Consider the following 23,524-nt stretch of genomic DNA (forward strand, 5'->3'; position numbering starts at 1 on the left):
TGTGTGCTGTAAGCAGATGTCCTTTGCCCAGTCTGTGTAGTGCCACATTTTTCACCTTTTTGTGCTTCCTGTTGATTTCGCCATTTAAAATGGCCCCCAGGTGTGGTGCTGGTGTCCTGTCCAGTGCTCCGAAGTGCAAGGAGGTTGCTTGTGGCCGATGGGGAAATACTTGTTAGATAAGCTTTCTTTAAATGAGAATGAAAGTGCTGCTGGCTGTGAGTTTGTTGTTTATGAACCGGTAATACATATATTAAATAAGGTGCCTTTGAACAGAAACACACATACAACGAGGTTGTGATCAGAGGCTCACGGAAACCTGGAAGCAGTGGTCCACTCTTGTTAGGTGTTCGTGGTGACTTCACAGAACATATTATTACTTATATGAGGATCAGCTGTTTACATATATATGTACATTCTTTTTTTAAAAGCTTTTTAATGTTTACTTATTTTTGAGAGAGAGACAGTGCAAGCGGGAAAGGAGCGAGAGAGAGAGAGGGAAACACAGAATCTGAAGCCAGCTCTAGGCTCTGAGAACCCAACGCAGGGCTTGCACTCAAGAACCGGGAGATCATGACCTGAGCTGAAGTCAGACACTTAACCAACTGAGCCACCCAGGCGTCCCTCTATGTATGTTATATTTTAATTTGGGGGGAGCTTTTCGTATCAGTTCACAGAGAGTTTCCTTGTTCTCTTTTAACAGCTACATAGCATTCCGTCATATGGTTAGTCCTTAATTCTCTTTAATCAGTCCCTTAGTGACTGGCATTTGGGCTGTTTTCAACCTTTGGCTATTCAATACAATGCCACAGTGTGTAGGTTTGTGTCTAGATCATTCGGATGTGTCATTAGTTGTCTGTAACCAGCTTACTAGAAGGAGAATTCTGAACTCCTGGGCGTATATCCTAAGGAGAGTCTCGGAGAGATTCATAAGGGGGCCTGTCTGAGAATGCCATCACAGGGTGTCAGTGGGAGATGGGTAAGGTAGTGAAGCGTGATGGGGGGTTGTGTGCGGGGCGTGTAAAGGACTTGGCACCGTGCCTGGCCCGAGGTCGGCATCACATGCGTGCTAGCCGCCATATCTTTCTTTATCATTCTTCTTTATCGTTCTTCCTTCCCGTCTGCTCGGTGGCGTTAGTCCAGCTCATCAGCAAGACGCTGGGCGTCTGTCCTGCTTCCCTACCAACAGCTCCTCCCCGAAGTCCTTCTCCACATAGGCTAGAGAACACCTGGGCACTGTTGGGGACAATCTTACGCTGGCATCCTAGGCTTAGCCCTGGGCCTCATCAGCTTCCTGGGAAGAGGATTGTCTCCTTCACCTCCTCATCCTTAGCCAGACACACAGCGCTCATGTTTGACAAACTTGTTTGCCACGTTCCATAAACACTGAGTGGATCCGCTTTGGGCCCAAGGCTGGTCATGGCACAGTTGTCGAGGGAGGGAGAGACATCAAAGAGAGGTATTAAGACACAATCCTGCGCCTTTAGAACTTAAATTCTAGCATTGGTTGGAAAATAAGACTATCTCAGTGACTCCCTGACGGAGTAATGTTTTCAAGAAGCAGAAGGATGCCTGTCGGGGCCTGCAAATCCTCCCTCTATGGTTTGGTTCTCACTGTGCCCGAGGCCCCCAGGCGCTAGGGGCTCTGTTTCCGCCCTCTGATTTCAGCCTCAGGGGCCCCTGGTGGACGCATCAGTGCAGCCGCCTGGTCTTAGAGCAGCAAAGGAAAGTTGCTGGGGCAAGAATTTGAGACAGCGAGATAATGGGGGCCAATGACCAACTGGATATCGGACTTGGGCAAGTCCAGACAGGTTTTGGGGCTTCCCAGGGATGTAAAGGATTACCAGAGAAGGGGGCAAATCTAGAAAAGGGAAGATACCCTCTTGATTCCCTGAAGCCTCTCAGTAGTCATTTGGGTCGATGGAAACCAACCTTTCTGGCTTTCCCACCATCTGCATATGAAACTCAACAGTGGGACTCTCGGGTGGCGGGGGGGGGTTGCTGGGAATGTTCACTTCCAGCTTTATAATATTTGAATTCTTAGAAGCCTCTAGAAACTAAAGCATAGAGTTTTTCCTTTATTTTTTTTTTTAATTTTGTTTTGTGTATTTGTTTTGAGAGAGAACGAGACAGTTTACATGGGGGAGGGGCAGAGAGAGAATCCCAAGCAGGCTCTGATCAACCGGGACAGACAAGGCGCACCCACGTATATGCGCGCACGTACACACGTACGCATGCAGGCTCCTTGCTGCCAGTTCAGAGCCAGACCGGGGCCCGAACTGACAAACCGTGAGATCATGATCTGAGCCGAAACCGAGAGTTGGGTGCCTTGCCGACTGAGCCACCCAGGCGCCCCTGAATCCTACAGTTTTTCTTCACAGTGGCATGCTGTGATTTGGAATGAAGGCCCTCCTGACAAAACTGGTCTCCTCAGCTCCATCGGCTTGTCTCTTACAGGATGTTCACCCCCACGTCTGTTCACTGCTTCCCTGCACTTAGCAGCTTCCCGAGGGCCCTGGGACAAGGAGCCCCTCTCAGCTGATTGTGAAGGTCGGCCTCCGTCAGCCCAACAAAGAACAGAGGAGACATCTTGGGGCAACAAAGCCACTGAGTCAAACCTTGGTCAGGGGCCTACAGGGTGACAGGATGTTTGAGGTGGGCTTCTGAGGCCCTCTGTCTGGCCTCACTGAGCAAACACCTACAGGGTGCCATGCGTGAGGCACAGGCTGGGTCCTGGAGCTGAGCAAGATGGGACTCCAGATGCCCTCAGAGCTGGAAAGGTAGGGGCGAGCGCCATGATGGTGGGCCCAAATCCAACCCCCGGTGGCCTGGAGGAGGGAGCCACTCAGGAAATGCCTCTGGGAAGGCCTCCAGCCCGACACAGAGGTCCCCCTGGCTTGTTTCTTGAGTCCCAGAATTCTCCCCAAAGTCTTAGAACTCTGAGCCAGAGAGGGCCATGGGGATGCTTGACTTAGCCCCTTTGTCTTCCCAGTGAAGAGCCTAGGGGCCATGGCATTGTCCCAGGGCGGGGCTGTGTTGCTGCTGCTGTTGACAGAATGCCCAAACGTGGCACTGACGTCATAACCCAATGTCCCTCCTGTCTGCAATGCAGGCAGGAAAGCCAAGAGAGACCAACAGACACCCCAAGCATAAAGAACACTGAGGCACCATTATTTTACATACAAGGGAGCATCGCTTACTTGGTTTCCCAGTGAGCTGTAAGCTGTTTTCCACGAAGAAGTGGTGTGTTTTCCCCAGGACACCGACCCCATCTTTAAGACCTTGGGTCGTTTGGTTTTTATATTCTGATGACTTTGAAGACCGTAGACCAAAGCCAAGCCAGCTGCTCCATTTGGGAACTGAACCCCTGACCAGGCAGCCTCCTGAGAGTCCTAAGGCAGGAAGTCTGCGGGCTGCTGCTGTCCCAGGCGCCAGCTCCCGTCCTTATCATCCCCGCAGAGGAAGCCAGTCCATGCCACTGACCTGCTTGAGGCCCTCTTGGCTGCCCAGCCCAGGATGCTGGGTGTGGGGCTTGAGTGGTAGGAATGGAAGCCTCGGGTCCTTGACTTGTGGTTTCTTAGATTTATAAGTCACCTGAGGGGGCAGTACCTGGGTGGCGCAATTGGTTAAGCGTCCAACTTTGACTCAGGTCATGATCTCACAGTTCGTGGGTTCGAGCCCTTCATGCGGCTCTTTGCTGACAGTGCGGAGCCTGCTTGGGGTTTCCTCTCTCTCCGCCACCCCCCCACTCTCACTTTCTCTCTTTCTCAAAATAAATAAATAAACGTTAAAAAAATATGGAGTGCCTGGGTGGATCAGTCAGTTAAGCGTCGGACTTCGGCTCAGGTCACCATCTCACGGTTCGTGGGATCGAGCCCCGCATGGAGCTCTGTGCTGACCGCTCGGAGCCTGGAGCCTGCTTCTGATTCTGTGTCTCCCTCTCTCTCTGCCCCTCCCCCGCTCCCGCCTCTCCCTCTCTCTAAAATAGACATCAAAATAAATAAATAAATAAAATAATAATTCACTCTGAGCTGGAGGCAAGGTAAAGGAGTCAGATCTACCCACCAGATCTATCTACCTCCTGGTCTGTCTTCATCCCCTACACTCCCTAGGGCTTTGTCAGAGCAGCTGGAGGGGAATCTTCCATCCTCCCAGCCCTGCCCTGCCCTGCCCTGCCTTACCCTGCCCTGCCCCAGACAGCTTCAGGGATGAGGATTTGGCTGCAGTTCCCAGTATTGATTCACAAAACCCAGTATCCTAGGTCCTCGGAGGCAGGAGTGGTGGATCTTCCCTGTGGCCCCAGGCCCAGTCCCCTCCAGTCAGCCACCCTAACAGAGATTTCCCCCCATCACCAACACGAGGGGTCTGCCCCCTGTGCCTCATGGGCCCTGGCGGGAATGACCTAGCCCCCTGTCCCCTTTGAGGTCCTCCTTTGCCTCCTCCTTGTGAAATTCCTTGGAGTCTTGAGGAAGCCCCGCCCCTGCCCCATTCCCCCAGACTGTGAGCTTAAAGGTGCACGTTTTCAGGGCTTTATCTCCCCTTAGCAGAGTCCTGGCACAGGAGGTCCTTATTGTGAGGTCGTGTGAAAGAATATAAAAGGCGGTCAGTGGCCATGAAGCCCCCAGTCCACTCAGCTGTAGGCCTCTTGAGGCCAACGGCAATGACCTGGTCAAGTCATCTGGCACAGGTAGGTCTTACTTCAGTGTGGTTTCTGGTTGATTCTGAAATTCTCACAACTCCTTAGGAGAAACTGGTAATTATGGAGTAGCCGGTGCTTGGGTCACTCAGCCACTCAGGGGTGCATTGCTGAAGTGATTCTCCTGCCCCGCCTTCTCTCTATACTGTCAACCCCCCTATCACCAGGAGGGGCCAGCTGTAGTTGGGAGGAGCCTTCCTGGAGGATCAGACAACCTGTGTGGACCTCGTCCCTGGCATAATCCACCCAGGGCCTGTTGTATCTCTCCTTTAAGACCCAAGGTGCCCAAGGCCACCTGGGTGGCTCAATCGGTTGAGCGTCCGACTTCAGCTCAGGTCATGATCTCACAGTTCATGAGTTCGAGCCCCACTTTGGGCTCTGTGCTGACAGCTCAGAGCCTGGAGTCTGCTTCCAATTCTGTGTCTCCCTCTTTCTCTGCCCCTCCCCAGCTCAAACTCGCGTGCGCGCCCTCTCTCTGTCAAAAATAAATAAAAACTTAAAAGAAATTATCTTTAATTTAAAAAAAAACCTAAGGTGCCCTAAGTTTGGGGTCATAAGTTTCCTACGCTGCCTCCCTATGTCCTTCTCCCTGGGATGTAACTGACTTTATCTGTACTGATGTGAGGAACCTGGATCTCACTGGGTGCGTATGAGCAAGCCTCACTCTGCTCTCCCAGAAGCAGTTACGTCCAGTGATGCCGGGAGTCAGGAAAGGCTGGGCCACGTCAGTTCACATCACCTGCCTCCTCCTCCCTCACTTCCCTGTCCCAGAGGAGATAGACACCATGCAGTGGTATCCAAGCTGTGTGCGTTTGCCCCTGAACCTTTGTCCACTCCACCCCTTGAACACTAACAATTAGATGCTGAACAGTTAACTTCAGCCTCTGCAAGTTGGTAAAAGGTGAAGCACGATTTTATGCATCTTGCTTAGGCTCCCTCCAGAAAAACTTGGCTTAGTTGTAGTTCTGGACGTATAAAAACACGGCCACAGTCCAGAAAGGGCAAATGACTTGCCCACTTTCACACCGAGGGTCAATGGAGCCAAAACCCAGGTCTCCTGTTAGCTCCTCCTCTGCCCCTCTATCTTACTACACCAGTACCATGTGGGACTCCTGGCTGGCTCAGGCGGTAAAGCACGCGACTCTTAATCTCGGGGTTGTGAGTTCAAGCCCCACACTGGCAGTAGAGATTACTGTAAGAAATAAAAGTAAAAATAAAATCCTTAACTATACCATATCATAGAGTCAATGCCCATATTCCTAATATCCCTGTCCAGGCCTACCTATTTGTGGAGGAGGGTGGTATGAAAAACTGTATATAGGAATATATCCACAAGGCATGTTCTGACCCTCGCTGCCTCCTCCAGAAGCCATCCAGGATTCCTGTGGTCCCTTACCTCCCCACATCCTCAGCATCCACGCCCTCCATGCCAGCTGGGGATGGAGAGGAGGGGCCTGTGGCAGTCACCACCAAGGGAATACAGTGTTAATTCCCTGGTCGAGGACTGCTAGCCCAAAGGAGAGAGCGGTGACCGTGAGGACCAGGAACCTGCACACCAGAAAGTGAAAGATCTCCAGTCACCATTCCTGATGGAGAGCTGTCCACAGGAAGCGAAATCCAAACTCCATTTTGCAGGTTCCCCGGGCGTGAATCCAGTTTCTTCCTGGTTCCTGGGCTTAGAGTGACAGTTGATGCCAGAGGGTCTTTCAGGGGGAGGAAATAAGTGTCCCTTGGGGCCCGGAGGAAGTCTTGGAAGTCCTCCCACGGCGGAGAAACCGCAGAGACCCAGGGCAAGGAGCAGTGGGCCACCAAGAAACAAGAGCAGGCCAGCCACTCTGAGAGGGGGGGATGTTTCGGCACTAATTGCTGTCGCTGGCAGAACTCATCCGTGGTAATTGGGTTACAGGATTATGAAATACCCACCAGCTTTATTTAGAAGCCTAATCAGAAAGTATTCAGAACAACAACATTGCCATAACAGAGACTGTGAACCATGGGCCCACGACTTGGGAGAACTGCCCTTGGCCTCTGCCTCCTTGGGGAGCTGGGGAGAGAGCTGGATAGAGAATCCAAGTGAAGCTCCTTTGACAGACGTGAGGAGAGGGAAAGGCTGGCCTAAAACCCAAGCCAAGTCATTTGGAGGATTGTGCATACAGCCTCTGAATGATGACCCAGTGTCGGGAGAAGGAAGATCGTGGTTTTTCTTCCTCCAGCGAGCAGTGGTGGTCTGGCGGGAGTAGGGTGTTACCCTGCTGAATTATAAGCAAACAAGTCCCGCCGCGTCCTTGGCCAAAGTCAACTTCCTCCCTCTCTCTCTTTCTGGTTCAAAGGGTAGTCCTTTTGGACGCATACCCTCCTTACAGATTGGGCTCTGTCTCCTGGTCCCCTGGGGATGCAGAGGGAGTTGGGGGCGGTGGGAGACTTCGATGCACTAGAATAGAGGTCAGCAGACTTTGGCTGGGGCCAAAACCAGCCCACACCTAGCCTTGTGCCACCTGTGAGCTAAGGGGCTTTCCATTTTTTACATGGTTGAAGAAAAATCAGAAGAAAAACAGTAATATTTCCTGATACGTGAAAATTCTGTCAGATGCCAACCCGTGCCCATCAATAAAGTTGTATTAGAACACAGCCATGCCCGTTCATGTATATATGGTTTTGTGGCTGTTTTCACACTGCAGCTGCAAAATTGTGATGTATCGTATGGCCCACAGACCTGAAAATATTTACTAGGTGGGCCGGAGCAGAAAAACTCCTGTGCCGAAAAGTCTGCGGAGACCCTTATTATCTACAGTATTCCACGAACCTGGTGCTTTCCAAGAGCACCCGGCCTGAAACAGAAAGTAATAGGTTCTGTCCCTGGGTCCATGTCAGGGGTGAATTACTCTACGTCTCGTGTGCTTGACTCAGTGTTTCAGTTCATGGAGCGTTGATTGAGCACCCGCTGTGTCCCAGTCACTCAGACACAAGATGAGTAGGATGCTGTCCCTGCCTTGGAAATGACTGGACAGCCAGTGGGCAGATGGGTGTGGACGCGGGTCGTGTGGCTGTAATGCCTCTGGGGAAACGGAGGGGGAAGAACAGAACTTTACTCAGGCTCTGAGTAAGCATTTATTTGTTGATTCCACTCTGGAATCCCAGAGCCTGGCTCTGAGGAAGGAATTGATCAAAGAAATGTGAAAGGAGCAGTTGTGTTTAATTGGTTCGCAAATGAAAAAGCTCCCGGTGCCCGTTATCCAATAGGAAGTGTTTTACATCATGAGCAAAGCAGTTACATTATTAGAAAAATAATTAAGACTTGAATCCTGAGTTGGTATTATGACAATTCTAGGAGATTGACTAATCCACCAAGAAGAACAGTTTCTAGGTTGTAAATGGTATGTTTAAAATACCTTTTGACAAGATGCTGAACTGTGGCATGCTGCCATCTTTGCAGAAGGCATGGAGTGGAGGCGGGAGTGTGTACAAGCATTCTTGTGTGAGCATAAAATGTTTCTAGAATGCGCAGGAATCTGGGTGATTGTCCCAAGAGGACTGGGGTTCTGGGTATCTGGGGACAGGGATAGGACGAGGACTTTCCATGGATACCCTTTTTAAAAATTTTGCTCTAACTTTTCACTTTAGTTTCAAGCATTTATTTGGGTAGTAGTTTAGTCGTAGTAGTAATAGTAATAGTTTTGACTCTTTTGGATACTGTTACACCTTTTGAATTTTGAACCCCTTAAATATAGTTCCTATTTAAAAAATATATATATATATAAATCTGGAGCACCTGGGTGGCTCAGTCGGTTAAGCGTCTGACTTCGGCTCAGGCCATGATCTCACGGTTCACGAGTTCAAGCCCCACCTCTGCTGACAGCAGAGAGCCCACTTCAGATCCTCTGTCCCTCTCTCTCTCTGCCCCTCCCCTGCTCGTGTTCTTTTTCTCTCTCTCTCAAAAATAAACATTTAAAAAATACATAAATTTAATGTAAAATAAATAGCACATAGTTTTGCTATCAGCTCCTTATGTTTTCTTAGGGAAGTTATTTTCTTCTCTCTACCGTTCCATGTATGGTCCTTAAATGCCTGCCGCTGTGAGCCAGACACTATTCTGGGCCCGGTAGTAGTTACTCTGTGGGCCTCAACTTCTTCATCTGTAATGTGGGGAGACTAGATGACCTTCACAGTGGTCTTCAACTTGAGAGGGCATCGGACTCAACAGGAGGGCCCATGAAAACACAGACTGCTGTCCACTGACCAAGTTTCTGATTCAGTGGTCTGGATCGGGGCCAAGAATGAGCATTTATAACAGATTCCCATGTGACGCTTATGCTGCTGACCCAGGACCCCACCTCTAACTTTGTAGGGTTCTATACTTGTAAATAAACTACATTTCCAGCTCTAAAAAGCACAAGGGAATTAAGGAATAGACTCCTGTAGCTCAGAACACAAAGCAGACACATCAACAGAAGTAAAATTATCTGGCTTCCACCCCCAGGGGCACGGTGGAGGGACACGAAATCAGGTCATGGTCAGAATCTGGTGAGTTTCGATAAGTAATTCTTCCTGTGGGAGGTAACGTGGTGCAAAGAAAGCCTTTTGAGGAAGGTTTAGCGGTGAGATTTAAGCCAAGCAGGGCATTCTGTTATCACCAGGCCTGATGCCCACAGGATGACACTGCTAAAGGTCATTTTAGAGCCCCCACAGTTTATCCCTAGCTTACAAATTCAGTCTGATCATCGGTGAGTTTGTGACACTGGCACCTGCCCCTGACTTCATCCTTTTGTGCACCGTTCCCTCAGCCAGAGTACCTTCCTGGTCCTCTCGTCTCTGCATAAACCTTATTTGTCCATCAAGACCCGGTGAATCATACTGTCCTCTGTAAGAACTTAACACTCAGCCAGCCTACACTGAGTGTCTTTTTCTGCCAGCACCAATTCAGTGGGACACTTGATCATTGTCATCTTATTTTTTTTTATTCTGCATTCATTCATTTGACAAATATTATCTCTCCTTCAACAAATCCTTATTGGAGAGCCCACAATATGCTGGCCATTATGGTAGGTTTGGGGATTTAGAATCACCAGCCAAAATAGACATGGTTCCTCCCCTAATAAACACAGATCCATTAATCAAATAATGGCACTGGTGGAAGTATAGTTACCGGCTGAGAAGAGTGGTTTGAAAGAAAGGAATGTGGTTTTATGAAAATGTGTAAGAAATGACCCTGGTATTGACTTGTGGTTGGGGTCAGGGTAGCCTTGCTTAGGAAATACAGTCTGGGCTGCAATCTGCAGGATGCTCAGGACGTGACTAGATGAAGAGTATCGGGGAAAGAGCAGCTCTTCAGATTGGGGGTTCGGGGAACACCAGCATATGCAAAGACCCTGTGGTGGGAAGCAGCATGGCAGCTTCAAGAAACTGAGAGAAGACCAGAATGGCTTGGAGTGGTGGGATGGGAAGGGGGTAAAAAACAAAGAGAAGAGAGATGCACCACCAGACTGGGACAAACTGCAAAGCTTGATTGCGTTGTTCATGATTCTGATTTTTAACCTAAGAGCACTAGGATACCATCAAAGGATTCTGAACAGTGAGTGATGGGATCAGAGTTATGAAAAGTTCATTCTGCTGTTGCTGTCTGGAGCACAGGCAAGACTGAAAGCAGAGAGACCGGTAGGAAGGCCGTTGGGATAGTCTGGAAGACAGATGAGGTGTCTTGGATTAAGATGATGGTAGTGGAATCAAAGAAAAATGGATACAGTTAAGAGAATTACCTAGGGCCGCCTGGGTGGCTCAGTCGGTTAAGCGTCCGACTTTCGCTTAGGTCATGATCTCGCGGTTCGTGGATTCGAGCCCCGCGCCGGGCTCTGTGCTGACTGCCAGCTCAGAGCCGGGAGCCTATCTCAGAGTCTGTGTCTCCCTCTCTCTCTGACCCTCCCCTGCTCACACTGTCTCTCTCTCTCTCTCCTAGAAATAAATAAAATTTAAAAAATTAAATTTTAAAAAAGAGAATTACCTGATAGGTCATGGTGGTGATTAGTTAAGGAAGAGGGAGGCATGAAGGTCCAGAGTTTGGAGGAGCATCCATTTTGGGGAACATGATGTGGACTTGGCATTTGAACGTGGAAGTAGAATTTGGGGTAGGCAGTGGGGCTGGGGGTAGCGATTGGGAGTCAGCAAGGTATAGTGGTGAGTGAAGATGTCAAGGGAGAGAGCTTGTTTGAGAAAAGGAGGGGTGTCTCCTCAGACTGGGTTCAAAGCCCCTGAAGGAGAGTCACTTCCTGTTGGCAGCACAGGGGACGTTTCTCTCACGTCTCCCTCTGTTCTGCTCACCGTCTTAATTACATCTCACCCGGATGCCGATGCCACGAGAGCCTGCTAATCCATGACTTCTCAAAAATTAAGGTGCACACGAATCACTCGAGGGTCTTGATAAAACGCAGATCCTGATTCAGTAGACGTGGGCTGAAGCCTGAGATTCTGAATTTCTCACAAGCTTCCAGGTGATAACGGACCACATTTTGAATGAAGGGGAGCTGGTCTCCCTGCTTCAGAAGAAGCTCAACACCGTCAGGCCCAGCAGCCTTGCGCCTCTCCTTGGAGGCCTTCGGCGGCCATTCCCGGCCACCTTCAGGATCTACTGCAGCCGCCTTTGGCCAGCCACGGTTTCCTCCCACTGCCTGCCTTCATCCACCCTTCATTCTACCACGCCAGCCCACGTCCCTCACTCTGAATTTATCCATCTCTCATCATTCAGAAAGGGACAGAGACCAACTCAGTTTAGCTCCTGGTTGGAGAGGGCAACTGACATGGCCTTCCAACTTTTCTGCTTAAAATCCCTCATAAAAGGATGTGGTAGCCATTTGCAACTGTGTGGGTAGAACTGGGTATCATGCTAAGAGCATTATGCTAAGCAGAATTAGCCAGTCAGAGAAAGACAAAGATCATATGACTTCCCTCATGTGAGGAATTTAAGATACAAAGCAAATGAACATAAGGGAAGGGAAGCAAAAATAATATAAAAACAGGGAGGGGAACAAAACATAAAAGACTCTTAAATACAGAGAACAAACAGAAGGGTGCTGGAGGGGTTGTGGGTGGGGGGATGGGCTAAATGGGTGAGGAGGATTAAGAAGGACACTTGCTGGGATGAGCACTGGGTGTTTTATATAGGGGATGAATCACCAGACTCTACTGCTGAAATCGTTACTGCACTATATGCTAACTAACTTGGGTGTAAATTTAAAAATAAATAAGTAAATTTTTTTTAAACGTCTGTGGTAAATATAAAGACCCCCCTCACACATTTCAAGTTTACATCTACATTTTTTCATCATACATTTGCAGAGGATGCGATTTCCAATATATCGTGAACATTGATCTTTTTAAGTAAAACTGTTCCGTCACTGTTTTAAATGTATCCAGTGGAATCTAAACACCATAGGAATTTGCTACCCACCATCATGCAGTTTAAAAATGCATGAACGTGTTCTTCACTAATAGTCAGCGTTCCTTCTTGAAGGAAAATTTCTTCTTGAAATTTTATTTGTTTTACTTCCCCCATGGCATGTTATCCTAATGGAATATATTTAATATATTTTTATGCTTAAAACTCTTTCATTTGTTTCCCTATCATATTTCTTCGTAACAATTTTATATGAAATTAAAACTTTTTTTAATTTCCTGAAATCATCAAGTGCTGCCTATTAAAATGTTCTCCTGGTTTGAGTTATCGCTAACAATTACCAATAGGACACAAATGATCAAAACAACATAAATGTATTGCTAACTCAAATAAATAATTAATCAACATAACTAAAATGATACTGCAAATGGTGATGCTAGATGACTTTTTAAAATAATTTTTTTATTGACTTAAAACAAACACATGTGCGTGTGAGCAGGTCGGAGCGTACAGCTTGTGTTGTCAGAGTGAGCACACTCATACAGCTGTCACTTGGTCCAGAAATGAAATATGGCTGGCACTGGGTTATTTCTCCAGTTTCGTTTTTATATCCCTGGAAGAATATTATATATTGTATGAGATAGGAGACAGGGGCCAGCTTGACTACATTTCCATTTTTCATCCATGTAGATGTAAGCACTGAAAACCTTCATTCACACGAACTAACAGAAATGGAAGTTTTGTTCTAAAACAGGATTCCTCAGTTCCTGATCTGCTTCTGAGTTACATGCTGGAGATCACCTAGTGATCTATCGCGAACAATTAGATTTTAATTACTCCTATTAGGCCTTCCTGACAACATCAAAAAAAGAATTGGAAACCATCCAGCTTGCAATGAATGATTGAGTAATCTTTAGAGTTGTTGGGTTTTTTTTTTTTCCTTAGCTTTCTGGGTGTCTTTTTGTGTGGTGGCTCAGGGATGTTTACTGGGGTGATGATAAACCCAGTTAAGATTTGGGATGGGGTAAGAAGCTTGTCTTTCTTTTGTAAAGGAGGAGGAGGGCTGTTGTGAGAGTGTAGGGATAAAGGTCACCTCGTACCTTCGCCACTAATCAGTTCTAGAAAACAACTTATGTGGAAGTTTGAGGATCCGGGAATTGACCCTCTTAAGAGTTTCTCTTAAAACTTTGAGGGGTGCCTGGTTGGCTCAGCTCATTCAGCGTCTTATTCTTGATTTTTGCTTAAGTCATGATCCCAGGGTTGTGGGATCGAGCCCTGCGTCATGGAGCCTGCATAAGATTCTCTTCCCTACCCTCCACTTGTGNTCTCTCTCTCAAATAAAAATTTTTAAAAAACAAACAAACTTTGATCGCATGGGTAGTACTTGAAAAGTCTGTGTATTCCCAGGGGGTTACATATTCCAGTTAGAAGTCCCCTAACTTTTTTAAAAAAAAATGGAGGGCACCTGGGCGGTTCAGTTGATTAAGCATCCTATTTCAGCTCAGGTCATGACCTCACAGTTCATGAGTTCAAGCCCCACACTGGGCTCTGTGCTGTCAGCCTCAGCATAGAGCCCATTTCAGATCCTCTGTCCCCCTCTTTCTGCCCCTCTCCTCCTATACTCTCTCAAAAATAAATAAATGTTTTTAAAAAAAAAGAAAAAGAGAAGTCCCTATAGAACCTATGAGACTCAAACCAGACTAGACCGGTGTCTCTAAATTTCCTAGTTCGTGTTCCTGAGACTTGTCCCGCTGTGGTTTTTTGTGCCAGCTCCACACTGTGCATAGATGTTCCCTGAGCAGGGACCTCAGAAAGCGGGTAACTGTTGAGTTAACAGGCAGACTAACGTGTAATACTCCTCCTTGGAACTTTATCCAGTTCTGTTCTTGCAGCATAAACTTTCTATTCTATGAGTTCCCATATCTGGGTTTTTGAAAAAATTTTTTTAAATGTTTATTTTTGAGAGAGAGAGAGAGAGAACGGGGGGGGGAGGGACATAGAGAGAGGGGGACACAGCATCCGAAGCAGGCTCCAGACTTTGAGCTGTCAGCACAGAGCCTGACGCGGGGCTCTAACTCATGAACTGCGAGATCATGACCTGAGCTGAAGGTGTACACTTAACCAACTGAGCCACCCATGTGCCCCCCCCCATATCTGTTAGTTTTACCTTTTTATTACATGCATCTCTTTCCTCGTTGTATCGTAGTTATTCATGTGATCTATCGTCACCTTTTCTAACCATAAGCGCCTCAAGAGCTCACCCCTGTCCTAATCATTTCCTGGCACTGTGCCTTACACTTAGTAGGTGTCCAATAAGTGTTTGTTGAGCAGAGAAGTTGATCAATGAAATATCTTAAGCATCTTCATATCCCCTGCAGGTCTCAGGATAACACAGGGCTTTCAATAGCCAAGTCCCAGAAGAATGGATGAATTAATCAGTGAGCAAAACAATGAATCAACAGATCAATAAACTTATGATCCATTGAGCAATGGCTTGCAAGGAAGAGAGTGCACATCTCACGTGAGGGTCCAGATCTGCAGCACCAGTGTAAAGGGTGTGCAGTGTATGAACCAGGCTACTTCTAATCGAGTCTTCTGTTTTGTATTCAATTCTCTACCTGGCCGTGGTAGAACTAATTGCTTGCGCAGAACCTCCGAGTAAGTCCTGTCCTGTGCTTCGCATTTTGTCTTGCAGGTGTGAGCGTCATCTCTTCGCCACGGTGGTGTTTGGTCCGTACCTCAGCCCAGGGGAGGATGTAAAAGCCCCCGCTCTGCCCATGAGTGGTACCGGCCAACAGGAACGTCTGGCTGCAGCCACGTTCACAGACATGTCAGCCGTGGAATAGTGTGGACGCCTTCTCTCAGCTTCTCAGGGTCTCAGTCGTTTTGGGTTTGTGTCATTGACCTTTTTTTATGGTTTTGTGGCTGGACGTTCACGACCAAGGCAGGCGCCATGGGGGATCAGCAACTATACAAGACCAACCACGTGGCCCACGGTGGTGAGAACCTTTTCTACCAACAGCCACCACTTGGCATCCACGGCGGGCTGAACCACAACTATGGGAATACAGTCACAGGGGCTGGAATGGATGCCGCTCAGGCGTCGCCCATCTCCCCCCACTTCCCTCAAGATACTCGGGATGGTCTAGGCTTGCCTGTTGGTTCCAAAAACCTTGGCCAAGGAGATGCCTCGAGGCAAGGAGGGTGGGGAAGTCACACAGGACCTGGGAACCATGTCCAGCTCCGTGGCGGCCTGACCAACTCAAACATGATGTGGGGGACCCCGGCCCAGGCCGAGCCCACCGATGGCTACCAATATACCTACTCCCAGGCCAGCGAGATCCGGACCCAGAAACTCACCAGCGGTGTCCTGCACAAGCTAGACTCCTTCACCCAGGTGTTTGCCAACCAGAACCTGCGAATTCAGGTCAACAATATGGCCCAGGTGCTGCACACCCAGTCGGCAGTGATGGACGGAGCCCCCGACAGTGCCCTCCGCCAGCTGCTGTCCCAGAAACCCGTGGAGCCCCCGGCGCCGGCTATTCCTTCTCGCTACCAGCAGGTGCCGCAGCAGGCTCACCCCGGTTTCGCTGGCGGGCTGTCCAAGCCAGCGCTCCAGGTAGGGCCGCACCCTAGCCAAGGGCATCTGTATTATGACTACCAGCAGCCACTGGCGCAGATGCCAGTGCAAGGAGGACAGTCGCTGCAAGCCCCACAGATGCTGTCCCAGCACATGCCGCAGATGCCACAGCACCAGTATTACCCGCAGCAGCAGCAGCAGCAAGCTGGGCAGCAGCAGCTGCCCATGCAAGAGATGCAGCAGCAGCAGCAGATTCGCCCACCACAGCCTCAGCAGCAGCAGCAGCAACAGCAGCTGCAGCTCCAGCAGCGCCAGGGTTCAATGCAGATACCTCAGTATTACCAGTCCCAGCCCGTGATGCAGCACTTGCAAGAGCAGCCGCCGCCGCAGCAGCAGCAGATGCACCTGCAGCCCCCGTCTTACCACAGGGACCCCCACCAGTACACCCCGGAGCAGGCACACGCCGTCCAGCTGATTCAGCTGGGCTCCATGCCCCAGTACTACTACCAGGAGCCCCAGCAGCCCTACAGCCACCCCCTCTGCCCGCAGAGCCACCTGCCCCAGCACCAGCAGCGCGAGGACAGTCAGCCCAAGGCTTACGCAGGCGACAGGCAGGCCCAGGCGCTGCTGAGCTCCCACGGCGACCTGGGGCCTCCCGAGGCAGGAATGGGAGACCCCGCAAGCTCGGACCTGAACCGGCTGGGCAGTGCCCTCCCCCATCGGCCGCTCCTGTCCCCCAGCGGGGTCCACCTCAACAACCTAGGGCCTCAGCACCAGCAGCTGTCTCCCAGTGCCATGTGGCCCCAGGTATTCTCGTGGTGGGAGGTGGTCTGGGTATCTCGGGGCGCTCCGGGGCCAGCCAGATCTGACTCTATGCACAGAGCCCAGTCCTCTCTCCGGCCCCTCCAGTACTTTTTGTTCTTTATTTATTCCATGAATGCTGACCCACGTGTGCTGGGCGCTCTCTGTGCCAGGCGAGTGGAATACAAAATCAGTTTCAACTCCGTCCTGGGGACAGAGGTGGCCAAAATACCACCTGGTATTTTGAGGTCCTGGATGATGTATGTAGCGGTCAAGGCCTGAGTCAAGGGCCCGGGGACCATCCTGTGGGGATGTCTGGCCCCCTTAGATTTGAATCCTCCCAGAATTCCGTGAAATTGTTTCCCCTTTGGGAAGGAGACCACATTACGATAGCACTGGGCAAAGTATATTGCTCAGAAGAGAACTACCATAGAGTGTTTAATAGATACGGCTGGGAGGGATGGGTTCTCCAGATGAATAAATGGGGGGGGTTCCTAAAGTGAGTGAGGTTGCAATGCTGAGGGGCTTCTCAGAGCCTTTAATAGGCCAGTGTGCACTATGGCTTTCCCGGAGGGGATACCTCCTGAAGCTTCAGAGATGAAAGTCTCAGCTGCCCTCGGGATCCAGGCAGGTAAAGGGAGTAGGCAAAATGGCTTGTTAGGAGACCATCAGGAATGGCGCCAGCTGTGGTGGCCTGGAGGGCAAATGCCCCCATCTCTTGGCATCTTAGTCAGGGCTTTTCAAAATGGTCTAGCCAAACCAAAGCTATCTGGAGGCCTGTGGACCACTGTTGCTAACTCTTGATGGTTTCCCAGATGGATTTGCCACACAACGGCCCCCTGTGTGCTGGGCACTATTCATGCCTTGGAGTGTTCCAGGTGCTATGCCAATGTGACGAGGTTCACAGGAGAAGGGAGCCTTGAATGGGACCAGGATAGGTGGAGAGAGGGCTCTGATGGAGGTCGGACGCTGGAGATGACCTCCCCTTGACCCTGTCTTTTTTGGGACTCAGGCCCGGTGGGAACTCAGAGCCTTTAGGAACATAAGAATAAGGTGACGTGGCCAGAGCTGACCTGACCAGCAGGCGGCCTCCGGGCGTGCTGCTGTGTCATCCAGCTCTGTTCCATGTCTCTCTTGGGAACGGAGCCTGTCTGTGCACAGAGTGGTGGACGGGGAGAACAGGAAGGAACAAGGTGAGGGACTGAGTCCTGGTGGGCTGGTGGCAGCTCCCGGAATGGGCGCGGTCCTGAGTTGGGGCCTGGGGGAAGCAAGGGAATGAAGGGAAAGAAGTGGCAGGTGCACCCGGTGCCTGGACATGAACTGCCGGCCCCTGTGTGCTCCGGAAGTACCATAAAAGGGGCAGGCCCTGAGGGTCCCTCAGCTCAAAGGCTCCTTCCGTCAGAAACACACTTTTTTCTCTTTCTTTCTTCCGGTGTCCTGCGTGGCTCAAAATTAGATGCATCTACCTGATGGCAGAGCCCAGCCAGGGTCCCCCGAGTCAAGGTAGGATGGATGCAAGGAGGCATGCTGGCATTTGGGGAGACTGGGAGGTTTTCCTAGGTTGTCTCTCGAGTCATTTTCAAATTCAAAGTCAATTACTCCAAGAAGTTTATAGGAATAAGAATAACAGCAATTGTGTTTGAGCATTGACTGTGTGTCAGGCACTCTGTATTTTGCGTGATAAAGCAACTCAGTGAGGGTGGCTAGGATTACCGTGTGCCTAGCACATAGTTGGCACTCAACCATTGTTAGCTGTTATTGTGATTTTACAGATGAGAAAATAGGCTCAGAGAGCTTAGAATTGTACAGCAAGTAAGTGGCAATGCTGGGATGGACTCCAAGGGCCATATTCTGTCTACTATTCATTCAGTCAGTATTTATTGCGTACCTGCCATGTGCCAGGCATAGAGCTAAGCTTTGAGAATGTAGCAGTGAATAATAGTGTAGACTTGCTCCCCTCATCATGGGCATGGTAAATGCTTTGCCAGAACCTCACAAACTGCTACGAGAAACTGCTAAGTCTAGAACCTGAACCAGAGGACTTAGACACGTATCTCTAAGGGAAGCTTCTGGAAGAGGCGGCCCAAGTTGACCTTAGAAAGGTAATAGGTCAGAGGGGGAAAAAACCCAGCGCTCGACGGCCTAGAACGAAGGACATTTTGTTCAACTCTTGCCTGGTTTTGAGCAAGCCCTCTCCCCCTCTTGAGCCTCAGTTTTCCATCTGTAAATTTGGCATCGTTTGGGATAGTACAAGTGGGGCCCTGGGAGCATGAGATAAATGAAATGGGTTCATTGTGGGGTGTGAGGTCTTGTGATAAGTCGCTCTTCCTCTCTCTCGACGTGTGTGTCCTCTCCATTTGGCCCTACCCTTGAGCAGTGGCCAACCAAAAGGAGCGTTCGGGGAGCAGTTTGACGCCAAGAACAAATTGACGTGCTCCATCTGCCTGAAGGAATTCAAGAGCCTGCCTGCCCTGAATGGCCACATGCGCTCCCATGGGGGGATGAGAGCCTCTCCCAGCCTCAAACAGGTTAGCAGGAGCCAGCCCTCCGGCCCTTCCCAGCCCATGTGTTGCTTGCTTTGCTTTGCTGCTGTCAGACAGAGAGTGATGTGAGCCCCAGGTGGGCGCCTGGGGAGGCACAGTCCTTCCCTGACGGGAGTGCTTGGGCTTTGACACCAGGAGCCAGCCAGGTCACACAGACCCCGCTTTCACGGGTCCCAGGAACAAGGGTCGAAAACAGAGGGGCCAGGAATCTGTGTAGGGGATCCCAGTCTCCCCACCTCCGAGAAAAGACAGCAAAGAAAACATTTAGATTTTTCACTTCCGCTGCCTAAAGCACCCAAGACCAGCGCTCCCTCGGGCCTTCCAAATTAGTAGCCAGTGGCCCGGGAAAGCCACTGAACGTGACCTTCAGGCTCTCAGCCAGCAGTTTCTATCCACCAGTGCACGCTAGGGTTCGGCTGTAGCAACGGAAGGTCTTTAAATACCCTCAGGAGTATCCAGGGAGGTTATCCCTGTGGTGAACTATCCCTGTGGTTTTAGAGTTAGATTAAAATTCAAAGAATTTCTTAAAATCTTTGGGTATTGTTGATGTAAATTCAAGTCTGTGGGATTAACTCTCTGTTCGCCAAAGTTCTGGATAACCCAGGTCACTCCCATTGCCTGACCATCCCAGATAAAAGAGCTTTGTCTTCCGTTTGCCAGACGAATAAACTGAGGCCCACAGAATTAAAAGGGTCTGGCACAAGAGTTTATGTGTTTTGTTTTGTGCCTAATTACCAGTCCATATCCTTTTCTTTAAAAGCAGTGACGGCACATGTTTAATATCTGTTTTAATTCTGCGAGTGACAACAGTCAAGAATTTTTAAGTGTGGGAAAACAGAACTGCATGGCCCAGCCCACCGCCATCTAGCATCCCTTGAGCCAAGGGGCTCAGGGCTGTAGGAAGGAAACCACGCTGCAGTGGTCCTCTGTCACCCACGCATGATGTCCTGAAACATTTCGGGAAGGGCAAAGTGCATCCCCCCCTCGGGAAGGCTGCTGCTCTCAGCCCAGGATCAAAGCCTTTATTGTCTGTGTAGGAGGAAGGAGAGAAGGCCCTGCCGCCTCAGCCCCAGCCGCCACTGCCGCCTCCGCCTCCGCCGCCACCGCAGCTCCCTCCCGAGGCAGAAAGCCTCACGCCTATGGTCATGCCCGTGTCTGTCCCTGTCAAGCTTCTCCCGCCCAAGCCAGGCTCTCAGGGCTTCGCCAACAGCATCGCTGCCGCCCCCTCCACCAGAGACAAGCCAGCCAGCTCGATGTCGGACGACGAGATGCCCGTGCTCGTGAGGATGACCCTTTCTCCCCCACACTCACCCCAAGGGGCTGCCCCCCACCCGCCTGCTGTGAGTTGCTGCTCTGCCCCGCCCCCCCGCCTGGGGTGGGAACATCCCTTTGCTTTCTTGGAGATGGGGCAGCCCTTCCAGGGCCACCGGCCTGCGCTCAAATGTGGCTTCGCCTCAGGGTGAGCCCTCCCCTGCCGTGGCCACCTTGGGAATTCCACCCTTGTCCACACTGCCTGCTACCCAGTAAACACCTGTTACTCTACCAGGCGAATGGTCTGGGTTAGATTCTGAGCGACCCAGAGGGGTTCCAGGATTAAAACAAAGACGATACCTCAGCTGGTAAGCACAGCTATTAAAATACGGAAATACTGTCCCCAGCCATAAAAAGCTGTTGCCCAGGGTCCCGGCTCCTCCTTCAGGATCCCAAACCTCCTCACATCCAGCAGAGATGTGATGCCTGGCACAGGCTCCACACAGTAGCCCGGGCATCCATTCTGATGGTCAGCCTCACCAGATGCTTGATTTTTTCAGTATCACACCAAAATTTACTGAGGTTCCCAAAATAACGCCACCGAGAGACACCCACCCCCAATCCCAGGAAAGCAAAGAGATCTGTGTGTCTCGCTCACTGTTAAATTCTCCTTTTCTTTCTCAAATTCCAGTTGCTTCACCCAAGCAGCTTAGCGTGGCTCTGAGGCAGAGATCTCTCTGTCTCTCTCTCCTTCTCTCTCTCTCTCCCCGCCCTTCCTTCCCTCCCACCTTCCTTCTTTTCCTCTTCCTCTCTTCCTTCCTTCTTCCCTTTTTCATTCCCCTGGGGAATCTGTGACCCACGGGGTTGACTACCTCAGACTTGTTCCCTCCCCCCAAAGTATATGCTGGGTCACATTTGTCCTCAAAATAGGTGGCTGCTGGGATTCCGGGTGGCATGAGGGTAGAGGTTGGGCTGTCATAGGGGTAGGGAGAATAATGACGAGAACTGGAAAAGGCCTGAAAGAATATTCTTTGTTCCTTATGTAATACCAAAGCCTCAGAAGAGGGGAGGCTGATGGGGAGCGTCAGGGGGTGAGGGGTCTCATAAGCCAGAAGGACTTGGGGGCCAGCAACAGGCAGAGAGATGAAATGACAGACAGAGCTGGACTCCCTCTTTGCCCAGAGGAGTTCCTGATTTGGTAAGAGAAACACTGATGCTTACCCTAGAGAACTCTCAGCCTGAAGCTGGAGACTGTAAGGTACCTAGTCACATGGGGGTCAGAGCCCCATGCAGCACCCCCTGCCCCAGTTCAGACGGTGAGAGAAAAACCAGGGCAGAGGAGAAACGGCGATCCCCTGCGTGTGGCTGGAGGGGAGTGCCCCTGGGCAGCTAAAGTAACTAGGGGCTGGGGAGGTGCAAGGGAGTTTGGTACAAGTTTGCTCAGAAGACCACCATGAGGACCGTTCTGAACAGAGATTTAAAGGCACTGATGCAGCTGGCTTTGTGGAAACGGGTGAGAGAGACCTCATAAGGAAGGAGACCAGCCAAAGCAGAAGCACGTAGCTGAGCGAACACGAGCAAGGTCCTAACACCTACTTAAAGAAATGAAAATGTCCGGGGAGGGTCCCCGAGTTCTAATCCCCGCTCTGCTGCTAGCCAGCCGGGGGTGCAGGCAAATGAGACCCTCCCCCTTGCAGACCCTGGGGTTCTCCCCTGAGCTCGGGGTTGGACTCATCATCTCCCCGCTCAAGGGAGCTTTTCAAACCTCAGTGGGTGCTCCCGCCTCCAGAGTCTGAATAGCTCGGTAGAGGTGGAACCGTGCAAATGCTTCCTCTCAGGTGACACTCACGGCTGACATTCTGGGCGGCTCCCCTCGCCCAGGGTCTCAGAACCTTGCCCAGGGTTGAGAGTTGGAGTGACAGGACTAGGGGCTCAAGCAGAGGAAGTCCCAAGGGGACCTCTCTGACCCTGTGATCAGAGGTCTGGATTCCAGCACAGGGTTGAAGTCATGCGAGGTCTGCTGGTGCTCAGGTGGCCTCATCAGTGACCCAGGAACGGGGTATATAAAGCCTCAGGATTGCTCCCCAGCTTGAGGGGCACAGACGTCCTCTTCCCAGTCTCCTCAGACCCCTCTCCCCGCCTCAGCTTCCGGTGGTGAGGAGCCCTCTGGTGGGGAGAGCAGACAGGGTGTGGCACTCTGGCCTAAAGAGAGCCCCCTGGGGGTGAGCTGGGAGCCTGGAGGAGCCCTCTGCTCCTTCTTTCCCCACCTCTCAGTTCCCCTGGACTCCCTTCCTCGGGCCGGGATTGCACCCCAGGAGACAGTGAAACTGAGGGAGAAACATCAGGGGCCGCAGTTGGGAGCCCAGAGGGAGAGGAGCCCAGAGCTGAGGGGTGACTGGAGCATGTCACATGGCCTGGAGGCAGCGGGTCACATGACCATGGCCAGCCCTTCCCATCACCCCTTGCTGCCTCCCACTGGATGCTACCCTGTGCACAGGAATTGCCAGGAACCACAGCTGTGACGGGCGCTGGCCTGCAGGGCCTGGGAGGGTGCCACAGACTGCCCAGAACTTTCCTGCAGGTACCCCGGCTGCCTCCCCCAACCCCACACTGTGGCCTCCCTGGCCACACCCTGCTCTGGGTTCTTCTTCAGGGCTGCTGCTGGCACACAAGCCAAGTCTGTTTCTGTTTGGCTTTGGCATGCCCTGCTTATCTATTTGTGTGCATATGTTTACTTATTAGTATATATGTATCCATGTGGCAGAGCCTCCTTCCAGACTAGGCTTGGTTCCGCTGCCATAAGATAAACCAACACTGCTGACAGGAAGCAACGCAGGAGGAAGGCTGGCTGCAAATGAGCTACCAGTCCTGGGGGCGTAGTGAGGGCTGGTGAAGGGGGAGCTCGACCAAATCCAGTTTTAGGAGAGCAGGAGGCCTTAAAGACCATAGATGGCTCTCCCTCAGCCCGGGTTACCTCGAAGGTGAGCCCCGTGTGGGGGGCAGCCGGGCCTGGGAGCCTTGGCTAGGCCCGTCCCCCTCGCCACGGCCTCTGCCCAGCTTCCCTCTGTAGAGTATCCTGTCCCCGTCTCAGAACACGTGTTATCTGTCCCTGACGTCTGTCCCCTGGGAGCGGTGGGGGATTAAAGGGCCCACTCGCGGGATTGGGCTCACCAGATGGGAATGCGGTGATAAGCAATGAAGAATGTGAATTTATTCTTTCTTGCCCACCCACCATTCCTACCGCCCCCATCCCTCTCCAGACGGTAGGGATT

The 23,524-nt window shown here is 50.9% G+C and overlaps 1 protein-coding gene across 4 annotated transcripts in view; it reads left to right on the forward strand.

Annotated features, from left to right (window-relative positions):
* The window catches only part of TRERF1 (transcriptional regulating factor 1), a 206,204-nt gene that overhangs the window by 154,530 nt on the left and 28,150 nt on the right, over window positions 1-23,524 (forward strand). For 3 of the 4 annotated variants that reach the window (XM_077764957.1, XM_077764959.1, XM_077764958.1), the window contains 4 exons: window positions 14,773-16,464; window positions 17,915-17,961; window positions 18,836-18,986; window positions 20,039-20,341. In XM_077764957.1, the coding sequence (XP_077621083.1) occupies window positions 15,031-16,464; window positions 17,915-17,961; window positions 18,836-18,986; window positions 20,039-20,341 (1,935 nt within the window). In that variant the 5' untranslated portion in view covers window positions 14,773-15,030. The remainder of the gene's footprint in view (window positions 1-14,772; window positions 16,465-17,914; window positions 17,962-18,835; window positions 18,987-20,038; window positions 20,342-23,524) is intronic. The other variant, XM_077764960.1, reaches the window with a different exon arrangement.

This window comes from Crocuta crocuta, unplaced genomic scaffold, assembly GCF_008692635.1.
Source record: "Crocuta crocuta isolate KB4526 unplaced genomic scaffold, BGI_CrCroc_1.0 scaffold44, whole genome shotgun sequence".
Taxonomy (NCBI): domain Eukaryota; kingdom Metazoa; phylum Chordata; class Mammalia; order Carnivora; family Hyaenidae; genus Crocuta; species Crocuta crocuta.